Genomic DNA, 21,337 nt, shown 5'->3' on the forward strand with positions numbered 1-21,337 from the left:
AATGAAGCTGGTGGGAGACATGACTCTGTAGAGAAACATGGGAGAGGTGACCGCAAGATGGATGTTGGCCACCCAGATGATGATAACTGTGGTGTTGATGGTGGTTGTCCCTCACATGGCAATCAAAGAACAAATTCTGAAGTGCACTGGAAATGACCCTCTCCATATTCCACATGAATGGTACCAGGCGGGTGAACTCCTCATTGCTGGGATTGCATCTCATATTCATTACATGTTCCCCAATATTGTGTTTGACAAGCATCCTTCGGAGGAAGCGATTCCATTCCCATTGTAAGCAATCCTACGAAAAGAGGTTTGATTTCAGTTTTAGTGTATTTCATGTTTCTCTAACTACAAACTGCTTTCATAATTTGGGGGGAGGAAGGACACTGGTAGTAGTAGTAGTAGTAGCAGGAGCAGCAGTAGTAGTAGACTGTAAACTGATATTTAAGGCTGCAGATTGATTTCATCCCCTTGAAAATAAGGAGTATCATTAATACTATGTTTACAAAATATGAACGGAGCATAAGGAGTTGCTTTAAAGCAGGTCAAAGTATTTCTCTATTTAGCCTATTACTGATTCTCCTCATGGGACATTCCTCTGCATGAGGCCTTCTCATGACCTGCTACCCGATTCTTTTAACTAGAGATGCCAGGAATGGAACATTTGACCACCTACATCCAAATCATTTGCTCTGTTAATGAGCTAATAGCACTGGCCGGAAGAATAAATGAATGCATGGACAATAACCTTGGTTGAACATACATATTCATTCATCCCGTTTTGGAACAGGGGGAGTGGGATGTAGCTTTCTTTTAAGAACGTAAGAAGTGCCATGCTGGATCAGACCAAGGGTCCATCTAGTCCAGCACTCTGTTCATACAATGACCAACCAGCCATTGGCCAAGAACCAACAAGGCAGGACTTGGTGCAACAGCACCCTCCCATGTTCCCCAGCAACTGGTGCACACAGGCTTATTGTCTCGGATACTGGAGATAGCACACAACCATCAGGACAAGTAGCCATTGATAGCCTTCACCTCCAGGAATTTATCCAACCACTTTTTAAAGCCATCCATTTTGGTGGCCATCACTACATCCTGTGGTAGTGAGTTCTATAATTTAAGTATGTGCTGTGTGAAGAAGTACTTCATTTTATGTGTCCTGGATCTCCCATCAATCAGGTTCATGGGATGACCCCTGGTTCTAGTATTTTGAGAGAGGGAGAAAAATGTCTCCCTGTCCACATTCTCCATACCATGCATAATTTTGTACACCTCTATCATGTCTCCCCTTAGCCTCTTTTTTTCTAAGCTAAACAATCCCAGTTGATGTAACCTTCCCTCATAAAGGAGATACTCCAGCCCCTTAATCATTTTAGTTGCCCTTTTCTGCACTTTTTCTAGCTCCGTAATATCCTTTTTTAGGTGTGGTGACCAAAACTATTCACAGTATTCTAAGTGTGGTCGCACCATCGATTTGTATAAAGGCATTATGCTACTGGCCATTTTATTCTCAAATCCTTTTCTTTTCTTATAATGCCTAACAAGGAGTTTGCCTTCTTTACAGCAGTCACACACTGGGTGGACATTTTCACTGAGCTGTCCAACACCATCCCAAGATCTCTTTCATGTTCGGTCACTTCCATCTCAGATCCCATTAGGTTATACTTGAAGTTTTCCCCAACGTGCATCACCTTACACTTGCTTACATTGTACCACATCTGCTATTTGCATGCCCACACTCCAAGTTTGGAGAGATCCCTTTGGAGCACTTCACAATCCCTCTGCGTTTTAACAGCCTTAAATAATTTGGTGTCATCAGCAAACTTGGCCACTTCACTGCTCACTCCTAATTCAAGATCATTTATGAATAAGTTGAAAAGAATTGGTCCCAATACCAATCCCTGTGGGACCCCATTATTTACTTCCCTTCATCGGGAGAATTGACCATTTATTCCTACTCTCTATTTTCTGTTCTCTAACCAGGTACTGATCCATAAGAGGACCTCTCCTCTTATTCCATGACTGCTAAGTTTATTCAGGAGTCTTTGGTGGGGGACTTTATCAAAAGCCTTTTGGAAGTCCAAGTAAACAATGTCCACTGGATCATCCCTGTCTACATGTTTGTTGACACTCTAAAAGAATTCTGGTAGATTAGTGAGACAGGTCTTGCCTTTGCAGAAGCCATACTGGTTCTTCTTCAACAGGACATGCCATTCTATATGCTTACTAATTTTGTCTTTAATAATGCTTTCAACCAATTTACCTGGCACAGATGTCAAGTTAACCGGCCTGTAATTTCCCAGATCCCCCCGGATCCCTTTTTGAAAATTGGTGTTATATTGACCATCTTCCAGTCCTCTGGTACAGAGGCTGAGCTTACGGACATGTTGCATATTTTTGTGAGGAGGTCCGCAATTTCATATTTGAGTTCTTTGAGAACTCTAGGATGGATACCATCTGGGCCTGGTGATTTATTTGCTTTCTATTTGTCACTAAGGTTGAGAACTTCATCTTTAGTCACCGCTATTTGCCTCAGTTCCTCACACTCCCTTCCTGAAAACATTAGTTCAGGCACAGGGATCTGTCCTGTATCCTCTGCAGTGAACACAGATGCAAAGAATACATTTAGCTTCTCTGCCATTTCCCTGTCCTCCTTTAGTACTCCCTTAACTCCATTGTCATCTAACGATCCAACTGCTTCCCTAGCTGGTTTCCTGCTTCTGATATATTTAAAGCATTCTTTATTGTTGGACTTGATATAATTAGCGATGTGCTCATCAAAATGCTTTTTTTTTTTTAGTCTCTTATTATTTGCCTGCATCTCCTTTGTGCCAGCTTGTGCTCCCTTTTATTTTCCGCACTTGGGCAAGACTTCCATTTGTTGAAGGAAGCCCTCTTTTCTACAATAGCTCCTTTGACACTGCTTGTCAACCATGCTGGTGACCGCTTAGACCTTTCATAACCTGTGGAACACATTTTAGTTTAGCTATTATTGTGCTTTTGAGTAAGCTCCATGCATTTTCCAAGGATTTAACCCTCTTGAGTCCTCCTTTCAACTTTCTTTTCACTAGTTCCTTCATTTTAGAGAAGTTTCCTCTTTTGAAGTCAAGCGTGAATGCGTTGGATTTCCTGGGCAATTTCCCACTTAAGTATATATTGAATCTGATACCATTGTGGTCCTTGTTACCGATTGGTTCAACAATATTTACATCTCGTGTTAGGTCCTGGGCAGCACCATTTAGGATTAAGTCCAGGGTTGCCTCCGCTCTGGTTGGTTCCATGACCAACTGTTCCAGGCCACAGTCATTCAGGATATCAAGGAATTTAACAAATTTGTCATGACTGGAATATGAATTTATCCAGTCAATGTGAGAATAATTGAAGTCACTCATTATTATAACACTTCCTCATTTGGAGGCTGCCCTGATTTCATTCTCCATCTCATGGTCACTCTGAGCATATTGGTCTGGGGGATGATAGCATGTTCCTAGCTCTACGTTAGTTTGGGGGCCCTGCATTGTCACCCACAGGACTTCTGTGGAAGAGTCTTCCCCGTTTAGGTGCTCTAGTCTACTTGACACAACGCCCTCTTTGATGTACAGAGCAACACCGCCACCAGTACACCCTTCCCTGTCTTTCCTGTAAAGTTTGTAAAGGATTGGTATTCTATGGGGCTGGGTCAAGAATCTTTAAAGTGCCTAGCAACTCCTCTGCTATAAACACAAGAAGTAGAGGCTCGTGGCTCTGATTTCAGTAGGCCTATGAATCCATTCTGGGTTTCAGTCTGAACCAGCCAGAACTCAAAGTGAACTATTCAAGCTTCTGAGCCATATTCCCAAAATGCATTCCATGCCTTGGATAATTCCATTAGGGTTCTGGCTGGTTCTGACTGAAACCCAGAATGGATTTACAGCCCCACCAAAATTGGAGCCACCAGCCTCTGTTGAACACAATCGAGGAAATGTATACAATGATAACATTTCTCTTCTTTACAATGGGACTTGGTCATGAATACATTGCGTCCTCATCTTACAGTCTGTGATTAAATTCACTGCAGAATTCTCTTGTCAAACTACAGGAAGTCACTTTATTTGCAGCGTGTTGACAAAGTTCTACCAGCACGTCTTGGCCTTGGTGTTTGCCATTAATGAGGTCAATGAGAATCTCAAGATCTTGTCCAATGTCACTCTCGGATTCCACATCTATGACAGCTATTCCGATGCAAGAATGACATATCGTACTACACTGGACCTGCTTTTCAAATCCCATCAGATCGTGCCCAACTACAAATGTGGCTTCCACAAAAATCTCATCGGGGTCATTGGTGGACTAAGTGCTGATACCTCTGCATGCATGGCACATGTCTTTGGTCTTTACAAGATTCCACAGGTAGGATCTCAGGGATGTAGACTTCCCTACTCCCTCCTTCACCCAGAGAATCAGGAGACCCTGATGAATGGGATGAGCTATTCCTTGCAGAGGGAGGTGGGATCCCCAAAAGTTGGCTGGACACTACTTCCACAAGTGGAAGTCTTCCTTCTAAAGAAGCAAGAACCTTTTTCCAACCCTTAATCTCAGGTTGTAGGACATGTGCATTTTCACAATCCCATGAAAGGTGTAAAAATGAATGCTGGTGGCAATTATATGGTTCAGAAAGAGAGTGGGGAGTAATTAGAAAAGGAAAGACGGGAATGTGTGGCACTGAACTAGAGTATAATATGGTTATCAAAACTACATATACCATTGGTTCGTGAAACTGTGGATTGGATTGAGAGTCATGTTTAGAAGAGACACATTAAAGTTACTTATGGCTAACTTATCCCATTGATTTCAATGGTACAGTTCTAAGCATAACTAAATTTGAATCCAACCTTGAGAGGAAGGAATCAATCCATAACAACTATGTGACAATTTTAAAGGGTTTGTAAAACAGAGAAAAAGAGAGATTGGGAGAGACAGCAACAAAACATCTGGTCTTAGCCTTATTGATCTGCCTTTTATAAATCATTTTCACAAATCTCCAAGATTTTCTGTTAATGCTTCCTAATCAGAAAAAAAATCATACTCCCAGCTTTTGAAGCATTGATATAATTTAAATCAATTAAATTATAAATTTTAAACTCTGCTAATGCAGGTTGCAGTCCTAAAAATGGTTAATTGGAAACAAATGTGATTGGTGTTACTGCCCTTTTAGGCTGCAATCTTACATATACCTACATATCTGAAAGAAAATGCCATTACACTAAATCTGATTGTGCTGTAAATTATATGAGCTCCCCAGAGAGGTCCGCCTGGTGCCTACACTGTACTGCTTTCGTCACCAGCTGAAGACCTTTTTATTCACTCAGTATTTTAACACTTAATTTTAACTTAAATTTAAATTTTACTGTTTTAACTCTGTATTTTAATCTTATATCAACTTTGCTGTGTGGTTTTATCCTGGTTGCGCTTTTTATACTGTATTTCGTAATTGTGTTTTTAACTTGTTGGATGTTTTTTGTGGTTTTAATTTTTGTGAACCGCCCAGAGAGCTTCGGCTATTGGGCGGTATAAAAATGTAATAAATAAATAAATAAATAAATAAAATAAAATATTTTTTGCTTCTATGTAAGTAACTTTGGGAATTCCTCTAAATGAAATGGTGTGATTAAATTTCAGTAAATAGAAAAGAAAAAAGAATGAACTACATAAGAGTGTTGTGGTTAAAGAAGACCTAAGACTTATTCCCACTTCTTTCCTTCTTTCTCATATTTCTTTCATCCTTTTCTTCTTTCTTTAGTTTTCATATGGTTCATTTGAAACAGCAGCGAGTGATGAATCCCGTTTCCCTTCCTTTTACCGCATGGTCCCCAATGAAGCCCTGCAATACCAAGGAATTGTGCAACTGCTTCAACGTTTTGGGTGGAAATGGGTCGGGCTCATTACTACTGATGATGAAGCTGGAGAACGTTTCTTCCGGACCATGGAGCCAATGCTATCCCAGAATGGAATCTGTTCAGAATTCACAGAAAGACTCAAAGCAAACTGGCAGTTCTTTGACTTGTTTGAGATTATCAATGTTACACTAAGTCATCTTCCAATTTTCATGGAGACAAAAGCCACTGTGGTTGTTATTTATGGAGAAAGTACAACCATTCTGTGGCTGGCTTCTGTTATATTGATAACAACTGTTTTTCCTGTCACACATCATGAGTATAGTGGAACAATCTCTGAAGGGAAAGTGTGGATTACAACAGCCCAAATAGATTTTATTTTACATGTCCTTCAAAAGCCTGTTAATATGCAAATGTTCCATGGTGCAATTTCCTTCACCATTCATTCCCAACAGCCTCCAGGCTTCCAAGAATTTCTTCAAGGTATCAACCCCTCTGGAGCAAAAGCAGATGGTTTTATCACAGATGTCTGGGACCAAGCCTTTGGGTGCCATATCCCAAATTCTGATTCAACCAGAGACAACAGTGAATCATGTACTGGGCAGGAAACACTGCAGAGCCTAACTTCACCTTTCTTTGAAATGAGCATGACTGGCCACAGTTACAGTATCTACAATGCTGTCTATGCTGTGGCTCATGCCTTATACAGAAATTACATATCTCCATTTAATCGCAAAGCAATGGCAGGGAGCATCAGACTGGCACCTCAGCATATGGAACCTTGGCAGGTAATCGAGCCCTATACCCTTTGTTTGCAAGTTTCTTTAATACCAAATCTGGTTCCTCCCCATGTGCTGGAAGGGAAGCCTAGGCACACTGGACTGCAGTATTTTCTGAGATTACCGTGCTGTAAAAAATTAAGTAAATGTTTATTCAGACTTGGCTGAATGGAATCTGTTGAAGTAAGTATAAATTTGAAGCATAAGGAGCAAATTTCGCCTCTCTCTTTTTCTTTTTCTTTTCTTTTTTCTTTTTTTGCTGCTAGAAAAGTAATAGCTTTACAATGGAAAGACCTTACATTAAATTACAGGTCATGAGAGGTCCAGGAAACTATGATCCCTTTGTTTCTGTTTTGTTACCATTTATTGAATATACTAATGTAGAGGAACATGGCTGGATAGTTATAAATCATTACGGTTGTTGTAAATGGTTCCATATTATTTCCAAAAATTAAAATTGCTTTCTGGGGGATTCTGTATTTATACACTTTGTAACTCTGGCCATAACTAGACATGGCTTTATCCCAGGGCGAACCCTGAGATAATCCCTGTGCATCCACCTGACGCACAGGCGATTCTGGAATCAGGGAACGATCATCCATCCTGTCCCGAGATAGAGCCCTTGCCTTTGTCCCTGGTTTTTCCACGGTCCTGGGCTGAGCCTGAAACTGCGGAACATGTGGCAAGGAGCCAGGAGCCGTACTCATTGAGGGTAGGGTGGGGGCAGCGAGAAAAATAAGTTAATTTTTTTTAAAAAAACCCACTTACCTTGTGCACACAAGCGTTCATGCACTCCTGTCCCTTTTTTAAAAAAAAATGGTGGATGCGACACCTCTACTGCTAAGGTCGTCACATGTCACATGTAAACAGGTGAGGGATCTCATGATAAACACATCGTGGGATCTTCCCTCCTCTGTTCCGGGCTAAATGGTAGATCTAGCTAAGGCATCTATCTACAGGTGGGAAGGGAGGGTGGGAATTACGATACGATTTTGTATTTGTAAACCGCCCAGAGAGCCCTGGCTATGGGAGCGGTATATAAGTGTAATAAATAAATAAATAAATAAATAAATATTTTACAAGTCACAATGCAATTTATATAAATAAATAAATAAATAACATTTAACACTAGTTGATAACAAAACACAGTTTTTGTGATTTGCCATGGTTTCCCCATATCTGCTTCCTAAAACACAATGCTGTCTATTCTCAAATGTAAAAGGTGCGCATTCTCAAACACTTTCTCTCATACAGGAAAATAATCTCAATTCATCAACTAAAAGTTTTCCAGATCTTGGTTCTCTTTCTCTCTCTCTCTCTCTCTAGCTTCACTCTTTGATTCAAAGGATCTCATTCAATAACGGCGCCGTAGAGGAAATTATGTTTAATGAACGTGGGGAGTTAGCAGGTGGATTTGATGTTACCAACTTGATCACTTTCCCAAATAACTCCTATATCAGGGTCAAAGTGGGAAGGCTGGATCCTCATGCTTCTCCAGGGGAAGTATTGACCATAGCTGAGGACAAAATCAAGTGGCAGAGAAACTTGACTCAGGTTGGAAAATAATAATATCGCTCAGATATTAATATTGATAGTTATCCATTGAAACAAGAAGGTTAATATATGTAATGATAAGTAAGGAAGCATTTCTTCACACGAGCCATAACTATATTTTAGTTCACTGGAATGCAATGTTGGATTGCCAGAAAAGGAGGAAATAGTGTTTCAAATGGAGTGCTGTGGAGGCTGGTGGGGTTCTGAACCACACTCTGGTTTCAGTCAGAAACATTCAGAACTCTGAACGAGGCATCCAAAGTTATGGGTCTATTTTGCCATTATGTGTCAGCACATTGGATAGCTCCTATACAGTTTTAGCTGGTGTTGACTGAAACCCAGAGTGGATTCACAGTTGCACTGAAATCAGTACCAGCAGCCTCCATTTGGATGGCGGGTATTCAAGTGGAGACAAGCCATGATAATGAAAATGCAACATCTATGGCAGACATTTCAAACTAATTTGAACCACTCCCCAAAAGAGGGTAAGTAATGTTGCCCATCATTGAACATAATACATAGTATGTACTGTATCTTATGGGTCCCAACAGTTGTCAGTGCACTTCAGTACTGCTATAAAGATATTATTTCAGAATTATCTGATTCTATGTACAACAGGTGCACTTGTGCACTGAGAGATCTAATATTCTATGCCATTGTTTCTCCTCTTTGTGGGTAGATAATCTAATGTAAGTTTCCTTCCTCAAACATTTCCTTAAAATTAAGTTCTTCCAATATCGTTGGATAGGTGCCACCTCTTTCTCTGTGTAATGACAAATGCCATCCTGGATACAGCAAGAAAAAGGAGGAAGGAAAGAAGTTTTGTTGCTATGACTGTGCCCAATGTCCAGATAGGATGTTCTCAAATCAGGAGGGTAGGAAATATTGTATCAAGTTGTTTTAAATGAGGAAAATGCAAGCAACTGTTCTCTGGGTTCTATCATTAAGTACATTCTGAGGATAGATATATATATATATATATATATATATATATATATATATATATATATATGGTATTACGTATTATTCTCATTGTTTAAATATTTAATTTATTGATACTTGCTTAGTGACATCTTGAGAAAAACAATTCCTCATACACAGACAATTCGTTCTAGTATTAATAAAAAACAAATTCCCTGATGTTTCTGTGATTTTCAGCTGCTCCATGCTTTCTTCACTCTCAAGTAACCCAGCACTGGACATATCTCCCCATATTTCTATTATGGCCAGGTACAAAATAGTTCCCCTATTTACCAAAATAAGGGGTGGGGCATGTAGCCATATTCTCCATCAAGCAAATGCTCCTGTTATTTACAGAATTCTGCTTAATAATTTTGAGTAAAGGAAAATGCTCAGAGACTTAAAGCTTCATCCCACCAGCCTTATATTGTGCTGTTTCAGCGAAATCTACGCAAAAGGCTCAAATGACGGTGACATTATAGTCTGCCTTAAGTGCAAAGGACTCGGATGACATTGACTATGTCCTGCTGTGATAGTGGTTCTTCCCCCACCCCCGTAAAGTGAAATATTTTGCTTGGAGAAAGTCTGCTTCTTCCGGGCACATCACTCAAATTTCAACATGTGTTTTCATCCATCATTTCCAATGCGCTGTACTGTGGGCATGTTTTCAAGGGGCAGTATTGCTGATGAAGGAGAGGGCTGTGCAAATTCAAATCCTTTCCTCCTCCTGCTTTTGAACTCCCCTGCTCCCTCCTGGCAGGGAAACAGGAGCAGCTAAATCCCCCAGTTGAACTAGCAAAAAGCAGGGAGGGAGGAAAGGAAGGTGAGGGGGAAAAGACTTTTTTGATCTGTGTGTAACTGCAAAGGAAGACATTGTTCCTCAGTGCTCTTCAAAGGCTGGTCAGTTTCACCCAAATGTCTTGTCAGTTGCAAACCAAGTCTTTTGGCTGCTTCTGAATCTGTGTGTGTGTGTGTGTCCATGTCCATCCTTTTTCATCCTACTTTGCGTTGCTCTTGTTCTTATTTGAATGGGAGTTGATGGGGGAAGGACACAGATCTTCCATTGAAGCTGAGTGGGAGATGGCAGGAAACAGGGGGAAGCAGAGATGGAAACGTTCTCCATGGGGGGATCCTGCATCTTCCCACCTTTTTCTTTTCTTTTTTTTAACAATGGGGGGTCCAGTTTTTATTGGGAGCCTCCACATGGGAAAGGATGGCTTAATCCTCTCACTAACTGTGATTTGCCTCTCAATTTCTCTGCCATTGGAGGTCCTGGCGCTGCATTTGAAGTCTCCTCCTCCGTACACTGGGAGTTGAGATGGCCACTTCCTACCTAGCTTTGCTCCCCCACCCCAGCCACCCACCCTGTTTTTTTTCCCCTTTTTAAAGTTACAAAAATTAAGACTGTAATCCGAGGGGCTCTAATTTGGAAATGCATTCCATTGAAATCAATGAGATTTATTTACTGAGTAAGCATGTAAAAGAGTTGTCTGCAGTCTTATGTAATGTTCTACTTTGGTGTTCAGTAACAAGAGAAGCAAATCCCAATCCCTGTTGTCCGAGGGGGAGTTGTCCCCACTTCAAACAACCACTGAATGGTAGGAGGAGGTACAAAGGAGATCTGGGGGGTGGGGATAACAACATATGTGAGTGAACCTCAATGGATCTCCCCAACGCGCTACAGCAGAGGTGTAAGTTTACAAGTTTTCATATGGTATATAATCACTATATAAACACTATATAAGCGAAATGAGATAATTCGAGGGTAAACCAGAACAAAAGTGTACGTGGGATGAGTCTTTTAGTAAGGGAAATGATAGGATGAAACGGGGCAGAAATTATTTCAGCTACATGAGTGAGCTTACATGAGAAGAAGTTGGCGTGTCTCATCAAAATAACATTTGTTGGCCTACAAATTTTGGACTACTGCTGTAATTATTCTTTCATTTTGCTGCACAATGCTGGTGATTTTACAACAAACGAAGCATCAAAGACACACAGAAAATCACAGCTCATCCCTGATGAAAATACAAGAATTGATCACAGACATTTAATTTTGAAACATATTGAAGGAGAAAGGTTTGAAATCCTTTTTAGGAAAAAATTTAAGTCTTGTAAGATGCTTGGTGAGGCAATTTGTAGTCATGACAATAGATTCAGTTCCATTTAAATTGGCATATGTTCATTTCTTTTCAGATATGGAAAATTGTGTCAGTTGTCCAGAAACTCACTATCCAAACAAATTTCAAGATGAATGCATTCCTAAGATTCCAAATTTCCTAGCTTTTGAAGAAACATTGGCCATCATTTCCATTTCTTCAGGACTTCTATTGTCTCTAATCACAGGTCTGGTGCTTGGCATTTTCATTAGGCAACAGGACACTGCCATCATCAAAGCAAACAATCGAAGCCTCACCTACATTCTCCTCATCTCCCTCCTCTTGTGTTTCCTCTGTTCCTTCTTGTTCATTGGAAAACCTAAGAAGGTCACCTGCTTTCTTCGACAAACAGCTTTTGGCATTGTCTTCTCTGTGTCTCTCTCCACCATCTTGGCAAAAACCGTATCTGTCGTCTTGGCATTCATGGCTACCAAACCAGGATCACAGATGAGGAAGTGGGTTGGAAAAAGATTGGGGTACTCCATTGTCCTTGCCTGCTCCAATATTCAGGCAGGCATCTGTGCTCTGTGGCTAGTAATGTCTCCTCCATTCCCAGATGTTGACATGACCTCAATGACGGAACAAATTGTACTGCTATGTAATGAAGGTTCTATACTCATGTTCTATTGTGTTTTGGGTTACATGGGTCTCCTGGCAATTATAAGCTTCACTGTGGCCTTCCTGGCCAGGAAGTTGCCTGACAGTTTTAATGAAGCCAAATTCATCACCTTCAGCATGCTGGTCTTTTGTAGTGTGTGGGTGTCCTTTGTTCCAACCTACCTCAGCACAAGAGGAAAATCCATGGTGGCTGTGGAGATCTTCTCCATCTTGGCCTCCAGCGCTGGGTTACTAAGCTGTATCTTTTTTCCCAAATGCTACATTATTGTGGTGAGACCTGACTTGAACAACAGACAGCAGCTAATGCAAAGAAAAATGTAAATAAGAGAGAAGTTCATCCTGTCATTACTGTTCTTTCTAACCTTCATGTCTAAATTGACCAATACAACCATTATTCTCAAATATGCAAATAAATACATAATTTATAATTAACCAGTTCATGAGGCTATTTATTCAGTTTTAAATGTACAATAAGACCTACAGATGTTTGAATGTGGATACCATGCTTGCTCTGTGACATTCATACTTAATAAATGTCACAACCTATTCTCCATGTTTGAGGAATCATCCCTCTGGAGCAGTGATATCTGGGAGAACTGGTGCATGACTCAAAACCCTTTCCCCTATGTGGTCCCTTCTTTTGCTTCTGCCACAGGACAGGTTGCTGTTGATGTGGTAGAGCTGGCCCAGACACAGGGACATTTTACCAAATCAACAAGAATACAAAACGGAAAACTTCAGGAACTTTGTCCAGATGGTGGAGTATCACCACAAATATCCCATGAAGGAAGTGCAGGGTTGAGACTTCTCAACACAATGCAGAAATGAGTAATATAAATAGGGTAAGAAGAGACAGGATCACAGATATGCTACAGTGATGACTATCCAGGGATAAGCATGTGATAAGTTACAAGTGAAAATGTAGCTGTGCCGAAAGTTATACAAAGGGGTAGGTTGGGATAATTTACCATACCAATCTGATGAGATGATTACATCAATGGGGCAATAGCCAACTCTATCATTGCACAAAGTGAAACAACAGCCTTAGGGAGCACGTGCTTGTAGGGAGGCCTAAGCTAGCCTGCTGCTGGGAGGGGGGGTTCCCCAAACTCTGGTGTCAAAATAGGATTCAAATGCCAATCTGATCAAATTATTTACATGAAATGGCTCCAGTATTTCCTTTGCTCAGGTAGAAAAATGTCCTTCACAAGCTGTGCAAGGCAGGGCAGGAAACATCTGCTTCTAGAGAAGTTGAAAAATGCTAAGGCTGCTCTGTTGACATGTATCTACACAGCTGGGTATTGATCTGTATCTACATAGCTCCTTGGGTGTGTGGTTTTTGGACGTTCAAGATCAGCACCCATACTGTCAATCTGTACTATTTTTCTCCCTTTCTCAAAATACTAGAAACCGGGGTCATCCCATGAAGCTGATTAGTGGGAGATTCAGGACAAATCAAAGGAACTACTTCTTCAAACAGCACATGGTAAAAATTAGGGATGTGCTCCGCTCCGATTAGGAGCGTAGAAGCAGTAGCGGATTGGCCTGCTCCGCCTTACCCAGAGGCGGAGTAGGAGCGGACCGCGGACCCCCTAGAAGCAAGGCGAAGAGAAGCGACCATTTTTCGGAGCTCCGAGTTCAGTCGGAGCGCTCCGGTCGCCATCTTGAAAACATTTCGCCATAGGATTGCATTGCGGCAAATAATCGCGCATAACTACGTTGTTTTTGAAGCTATCGTTCTGGAAATTCTTGTGCACAGAGAGTCGTGGATGGGGGTCATTTTGAGACCACTCTCACCTCTCTGCGTGCTGTGGTTCACGTGCAATATTTTTTTAAAAATCGGGTCAACCGCGGGGCTCAAACTGCGTTTCGGCTTTTCGCCCATAGGATTGCATTGAGGGAAAGAATCGGGGATAACTGGGGGGGGGTTTAAGCTATCGTTCTGAAAATTCTTGTGCACAGAGAGTCGTGGATGGGGGTCATTTTGAGACCACTCTCAACTTTCTGCGTGCTGTGGTTCACGTGCAATATTTTTTTAAAAATCGGGTCAACCGCAGGGCTCAAACGGCGTTTCGGCTTTTCGCCCATAGGATTGCATTGAGGGAAAGAATCGGGGATAACTGGGGGGGGGGTTAAGCTATCGTTCTGAAAATTCTTGTGCACAGAGAGTCGTGGATGGGGGTCATTTTGAGACCACTCTCAACTTTCTGCGTGCTGTGGTTCACGTGCAATATTTTTTTAAAAATCGGGGTTTGGGTTTTTTTTTTTTATTATTATTATTTTTTTGGAAGCGATGACAGGCACATTCAACTCCCAATCCTGATGAGAATTCATCTCCTCAGAAAGCATCCTCCTCCAATCCCAGCGTTGGAGGGGGGACTAAGGCAGACCCACCCTGAGAACTTTCTGTTTTGTGTCTCTTTGTGGGTTGGCGTTCGTGGAGGGAACACTTACTTAGCTAGTGCTCCTGCTTTGGAGATAGATTAATTTAATATAGGTTTAGTTTGGCGCGTGTGTGTGTTTGTTTGCTTCTTTCTGACTTGTAGCTTAGTTTGCCCTGTGTTTTCCCCTTACTTTGATTTAATATAAACTTTATTTTTGAATTTTGGAGTGTGTGGTTGGGTTGGTTGCCCCCCCCTTCCCTGTATTAAAGCCTGACTGTTCTGCTTTTGTGAAAGCTTTCTTTTGAAAGCATACACACACTTTTTGTCCCATTTCCCTACATTTATTAGTAATATTCTAAAACATATTATTATATTCTTGTAGATATTCTTAGTAGTATATTCTCATACATATTAGTAGTAGTATATTTTATTGTTCTTGTCCCATTTCCCTACATTTAAACATATTATATTCTTCTTATACATATTCTTAGTAGTACCTTATACATAGTATTAGTAGTATTAATATTTTGTTAGTCATCATGAAAAGAGAAAGCAGGCGTGCTGAAAGCAGCAAGGCTCAGTCTGCCAGCAGGGCTTCCTCTCCTCCTGTGAAACTCAAACGGGCAACTCCTTGGCTGACTGCTCCAAAACAGAAGCAGGACAAGCAGCAGGCAGAGCCACTCTCTTCTGCAACTTGTGCCCGGCGTTCTCTTTTTGAGGGTGGGAATGGGAAAAGTGCCCGTTTGCAAGAGGCACGTGGCAGCAGTGCCATTAGAGGAGGAGGAGTATCCCCAACTCCTTCATTCTCCTTTCAGCCCACGAGCCCGCTGATGGACCTAGACGAGGTCCTCAGCACAGTGGAGGGGGGGGAGGAGGAGGAGGCGGTGGGCCTCCAGGATGTGGGGGCTGAGGAGGAGCAGCAGCAGGCCGAGGCTCTCTCCCCAGTCTCATCCCACACCCCTGTTTCTGTGGCAACACCAGAGAGCTCAGGCGGGCAATTGGTGGTGTCACCACAGAAACGAAAGACAAGCATCGTGTGGGACCACTTTGAGTTGGGAGCGGATCCCCGCTTTGCTGTCTGTCGCCACTGCAAACTCAGCCTAAGCAGGGGTTCATCGACAGGGCATTATGGAACCAGCAGCATGAAGATGCATCTTAAGAGGCAGCACCAGGCGATCTTGCTGGGGAAAGAGGCGGGCAAGGCGACTGGTTCCAGGGGAAAGCCGAAGGCTGCTGCTGGCACTGCCACTCTAAGCTCTCCATCTCCCATCCCCACAAGGGTTAGGCAGGCAACCCTGCAGGACATGGGGTGGGGGAAGTATTGACCCACAAGATGGCGTTTTCCAATGCCCACCCAGGGTGCTACTGTGTTGGGGCATCTGCCGGGACTGACTCCTCCCCAATACTAGATCTATGACATGTCACTCTGCCTGCCCCTCTGCTAGCCTGTCCTCCTCGGTGACCGACTCGCTGGGATGGTTTGCGTTTGCAATGCGTGACTAACTGCAATGCTGGCTTAGAAACCAGCCATCACTTCCTTGTGCCCCCAGAAATGCCCGCAGCCTGCCTGCCTGCCTGCCCGCCTCCCCCGGGGTGCTGCTGTGGTGGGGCATCTGCCAGGACTGACTCCTCGCCTACTCTGCCTGCCTCTCTGCCCGCCTGGTGCCTGGTTTGCTCCCAATCGTCCTCCTCTGTGCCCCTCAAGGCGTAACTGCTGGCTTAGAAAGAAACAACCAGCCATCTTTGCCTCACTTTGCGCCCACTTATGGGTTGGTTTGCTATGCGTTAGTGCTCAAGCCATCCTTGCGGCACTACAATGCATGCTGCCTGCCTGCTTTCCATTGATGGTGCTATATAAATAAATAATAATAATAATAATAATTCTCCCCTTCCCGCCTTGCAGCGATGGTGTATGTGTCTTGCTTTGACTAAGGGGAGAAGTCCTTCCTGCGCTCACTTAGACTTTATCAAATTCAATAATCCCTTTTTCAAATGTGCCAGAAGATTTAGGGTTATCTCGTGGCATGTTGGGATTGCCTTGGAACTGGCCCCATTGAGCTGTCTGCAATTGCAACTTTAAATCCCTGACATACTGGAGTGTTCAAATTTCAAAAGTTCCCCTAACATCAGGGGATGATGGGATTGCCTTGAAACTTGGTGTCCATGGGGACACATGGGTAAGCTGTCATGGGACCAAAGGATAGGTTTCTAACGTGCAAATTGACGTAGTTGTAGAATGGGACTTGATTTGGGGTGAGTTAAAAAGTTTAAGCCGCGCCAAAAATCAGGGGATGATGGGATTTGCTTGCAACTTGGCGTGCATGTGGACACATGGATAAGCTCTCCTGGTGCCGAGTTTGAGGTTTCTAACATGCAAATTGACGGAGCTATCCCAAGGGGTGTGAATGGGGTGCCCGATTTTCATAAATTCCCCAAAAATCAGGGGATGATGGGATTGCCTTGAAACTTGGCGTGCATGTGGACACGTGGATAAGCTATCATGGTGCTGAGTTTGAGGTTTCTAACGTGCAAATTGACGTAGTTGTAGAATGGGACAATTTGGGGTGAGTTAAGCCATGCCAAAAATCAGGGGATGATGGGATTTGCTTGCAACTTGGCGTGCATGTGGACACATGGATAAGCTCTCCTGGTGCCGAGTTTGAGGTTTCTAACATGCAAATTGACGGAGCTATCCCAAGGGGTGTGAATGGGGTGCCCGATTTTCATAAATTCCCCAAAAATCAGGGGATGATGGGATTGCCTTGAAACTTGGCGTGCATGTGGACACGTGGATAAGCTATCATGGTGCTGAGTTTGAGGTTTCTAACGTGCAAATTGACGGAGCTATCTAAAGGGGTGTGAATTAGGGTTATGGGAGGTGCGTTAGAGGGTAGAGCCGCGCCAAAAATCAGGGGATGATGGGATTTGCTTGCAACTTGGCGTGCATGTGGACACATGGATAAGCTGCCCTGGTGCCGAGTTTGAGGTTTGTAACATGCAAATTGACGGAGCTATCCCAAGGGGTGTGAATGGGGTGCCCGATTTTCAAAAATTCGCCAAAAATCAGGGGATGATGGGATTGCCTTGAAACTTGGCGTGTGTGTGTATACGCCCATGAGGTGTCATGGTGCCAAACGTGAGGTTTCTAACTTCAACGGAAAAAAAGTTGTTTACTTTTTTAGCTTTCAATGCAAGCCTATGGGGGGGCAAAAACGGAGCTCCGGATCCGATCCGGAGCTCCGGGCGGAGCGGAGCGGAAGTGGGCGGAGCGGGGGCGGGGCGGAGCGACCCGCTCCGAAAAATGGCGGATCTGCAAGTGAAGCGGAGCGGGGGGTCCGTGCACACCCCTAGTAAAAATATGGAATTCACTCCCACAAGATGTTGTGATGTCCACCAATTTGGACATCTTTAAAATGGGGTGGATAAATTCTTGGAGGAGAAAGCTATCAATGGCTACTTGCCCTGATGGATATGGGCTACCTCCAGTATCAGAGGCAGTAAGCCTGTGTCCAACAGTTACTGGGGAACATGGGTGTGAAGGTTCTGTTGCAACATGACCTGCTTTGTTGGTGCCTGGTCAACAGGTGTTTGGCTACTGTGTGAACAGAGCGCTGGACTAGATGGACCCTCGGTCTGATCCAGCACGGCTCGTCTTATGTTCTTCTGTACCACTGCATCACTGGGAAATCCTGAAGAATAGGGTGAATCCGGCACTAGGGGTCACTGACGAACAATCTGAAGTGGCCGCACAGTTGTTGTTCCACTGCAGAGCAGCAGAAAAAAATTGCAAATTTGACAAACTTGTTTTTTTCACCAGTAGTGATAGCAGAGATACCACACAGACTCCAAAGTTATTATCACTCTTGTAATTATTGGAATCACTATAATTAATTCACCAGTTCAAACCTCCAGTTTCTTTTAAGAGGGCATTAGAGAAAGCAATTCAACCGTCACGTCATAGACTGACATTTTAGAATCCTACAATGTCCTTTACAGCATAGATTAAAGGACTCACCTAAAATCAGGGATTTGTCACTTTGAACCATTTTCCCTTTCCTTGTATTCATTGATGATTTTAATAAACATTCAAGGCATGATTATACACCACTGTTACGGATCTTTTCTCATCTTAAGAAGTGTATGGGCAGAAGATACCAACCATTTTTTGAATGAAGCTGGTGGGAGACATTGCTCTATAGAGAAACATGAGAGAGGTGACCACAAGATGGATGTTGGCCACCCAGATGATGATAATTATGGTGGTGATGTTGGTGGTGGTCCCACACATGGCAATCAAAGAGCAAACTCTGAAGTGCACTAGAAATGACCCTCTTCATATTCCACATGAATGGTACCAGGCAGGTGACCTCATCATTGGTGGGATTGTATCTCACATTCATTTCATGTCCCCCAATATTGTGTTCAACAAGCACCCTTCGGAGGAAATGGTATTGGTCCCAATGTAAGGAATCCTATGAAGAGAGGTTTGGTTTTAATTTAGTTGTATTTCATGTTTCTGTAACTGCAAACTGCTTTCATCAGTTTGAAAAAAGGGATACTTGTAGTAGTAGTAGTAGTAGTAGTAGTAGTAGTAGTAGATTGCAAATTGATTCTTTTGGGTATCATTAATACTATGTTTATAAAATGTGAATAGAACATAAGGAGTTGCTTTATTGCAGGACAAAGTATTTCTCCATTTAGCCTATTACTGATTCTCCTTACGAGACATCTCTCTACAGGAGGCCTTCTCATGACCTGCTAACTGATTCTTCTAACTGGTGATGCCAGGAATTGAACCTTTGACCATCTAAATCCAAATCATGGGCTCTGTTAATGACATAATAGCACTGGTCCAAAAAGCAGGGAAATTGGGAGTTAAGGCTCACAAGCCTATAACGCCACATCCTCCCTAAGGTGGCAGAAAGTGCCAGTGAAATTCTCATTCTCCCAAAGCAGATATAAACCATGAGGACAGGATGGAGAATAGGATATGCAGAGGTGACTGTGGGGTTGTGGAAAACTGATGACAAACAACTGGCTGGACATGTTAGAGAACATGCCCTCTTGGGGACAACCATGATGTCCTCCTTTTTGATTTCAAAAATATTGTCCCCCTAAGATAGACCTCTTGAACCAAATAGTCTTTACCAGCTGGAGGAAGTATAAGAGGGAGGGATCAATCCCACCTTTACTTGGGAGGGAGTTCTACAGCCTGGGAGTCACAACCAGAAAGGCCCTCTTTTCTGTTTCCACCAAACACATCTCTGAAAGTGGCGGTGATGGAAAAAGAGAATTCACAGAGAGGGAGGCTTCCTTTCTCAGTATCTTCCTCTATCTCTTCTGCCCCTCTCTTTAACCCTCCCACCAAGCATTTTGATACACAGAGAGAGAGAGAGAGAGAATCGGTCAGCACACTTTATATGACATTGAGTTGAGTTTACAAAAGGGGAATTAAATTAATAGGGGATTCATTACATTTGTGAAGCAGCCATTCTTATTTTTGCATGTATTTTTTCACTGCATTACAAATTAATTTTAATGGAAGTGGCGCTACTGATTTGTGCTGACTTTGAACAAGGTGCAATTTATTCTAACTGAGGTGCTTTGAATGAGAAATTAATTGACTGGCTTTGTAGCCTGTGAAATTTAAATAAACCCTGGTCATTATTTCTAAATTCACATATCTAATGGTGTGACTTAGCATATGCCAATTTTATGCAAATTGGCAACCTATGGGGCTGGTTCATGAATCTTTAATGTGCCTAACAATTTCCCAGCTATGAACACAAGAAGTGGAAGCCATTGGCTCAAATTTCAGTGGAGCTATGCATCAGTCTGGGTTTCAGTCCAAACCACCCAGAACTCTAACTGAACTATCCAAGGTGCTGAACCGTATTCCCAAAATGCATTCCATGCCTTGGAGAATTTCTTTAGGGGTCAGACTGGTTCTGACTGAAACCCAGAATGGATTTAGAGCCCCACCAAAATTGGAGCCACAAGCTTACGCTGCACAGAACTGAGGAAATGTACACCATGACAACAGCTCTCTTATTTTTAATGGGATTTCATCATGGTTAGATTGTGCCCTCTCCTTATAGACTGTGACTAAATTCACTGCAGAATTCTCTTGTCAAACTACAGGAAGTCATTTTATTTGCAGCGTGTTGACAAAGTTCTACCAGCACATCTTGGCCATGGTGTTTGCCATTAATGAAATCAATGAGAATCCCAAGATCTTGCCCAATGTCACTCTTGGATTCCACATCTATGACAGCTACTACAATGCAAGAATGACATATCGTACTACGCTGGACCTGCTTTGCAAATCCCATAAGATTGTGCCCAACTACAAATGTGGCTTCCACAAAAATCTCATCGGGGTCATTGGTGGACTAAGTGCTGATACCTCTGCATGCATGGCACATGTCTTGGGTCTTTACAAGATTCCACAGGTAGGATCTCAGGATGTGGACTTCCCTACTCCCTCCTTCACCCAGAGAATCAAGAGACCCTGCTGAATAGGATGAGCTATTCCTTGCAGGGGGAGGTGGGATCCTCAAAAGTTGGGTGGACACTCCTCTCACAAGTGGAAGTCTTCTTTATGAGGAAGCAAGAACCGATGCTTGATCTCAGGTTGTGGAAAGTGCGCATTTCCACCAACCCATGAAAGGTGCAAATCTGTGTGCTGTTGGCAATTAGATGGTTCAGAAAGAGATGGGTTACGATTAGAAATGAAAAGACTGGGAAATAGACTGGGAAATCAATCCATGAGTATGAACTGGGAAATATGCAGTATTGAACTAGAGTATAACATGGGTATCAAAACCACTTATACCATTGGTTCATGAAACCAAGGATTGGATTAATGTTCATGTATAGAAGAGACCCATTGAACTCAATAGAACTAAAGTTACTTATGGCTAACTTAGAAGAAAGAACAAGGGGACAGGAGCAGGCAGAAGAAACATCATGGCCTGCTCCTGTTGGACTCTTCCCCCACCCCC

General features: G+C 42.6%; 1 protein-coding gene across 1 annotated transcript; it reads left to right on the forward strand.

Annotated features, from left to right (window-relative positions):
- The first annotated feature begins 37 nt into the window (after window positions 1-37).
- On the forward strand, window positions 38-12,270 carry LOC134405816 (vomeronasal type-2 receptor 26-like). The gene is made up of 6 exons (XM_063137068.1): window positions 38-291; window positions 4,104-4,395; window positions 5,786-6,667; window positions 7,985-8,212; window positions 8,961-9,106; window positions 11,388-12,270. Exons 1-6 carry the CDS (start codon window positions 38-40, stop codon window positions 12,268-12,270), a joined length of 2,685 nt encoding a protein of 894 aa, XP_062993138.1.
- The last annotated feature ends 9,067 nt before the right edge of the window (window positions 12,271-21,337 follow it).

The sequence above is a fragment of the Elgaria multicarinata genome, chromosome 11 (genome assembly GCF_023053635.1).
Source record: "Elgaria multicarinata webbii isolate HBS135686 ecotype San Diego chromosome 11, rElgMul1.1.pri, whole genome shotgun sequence".
Classification (NCBI taxonomy): Eukaryota; Metazoa; Chordata; class Lepidosauria; order Squamata; family Anguidae; genus Elgaria; species Elgaria multicarinata.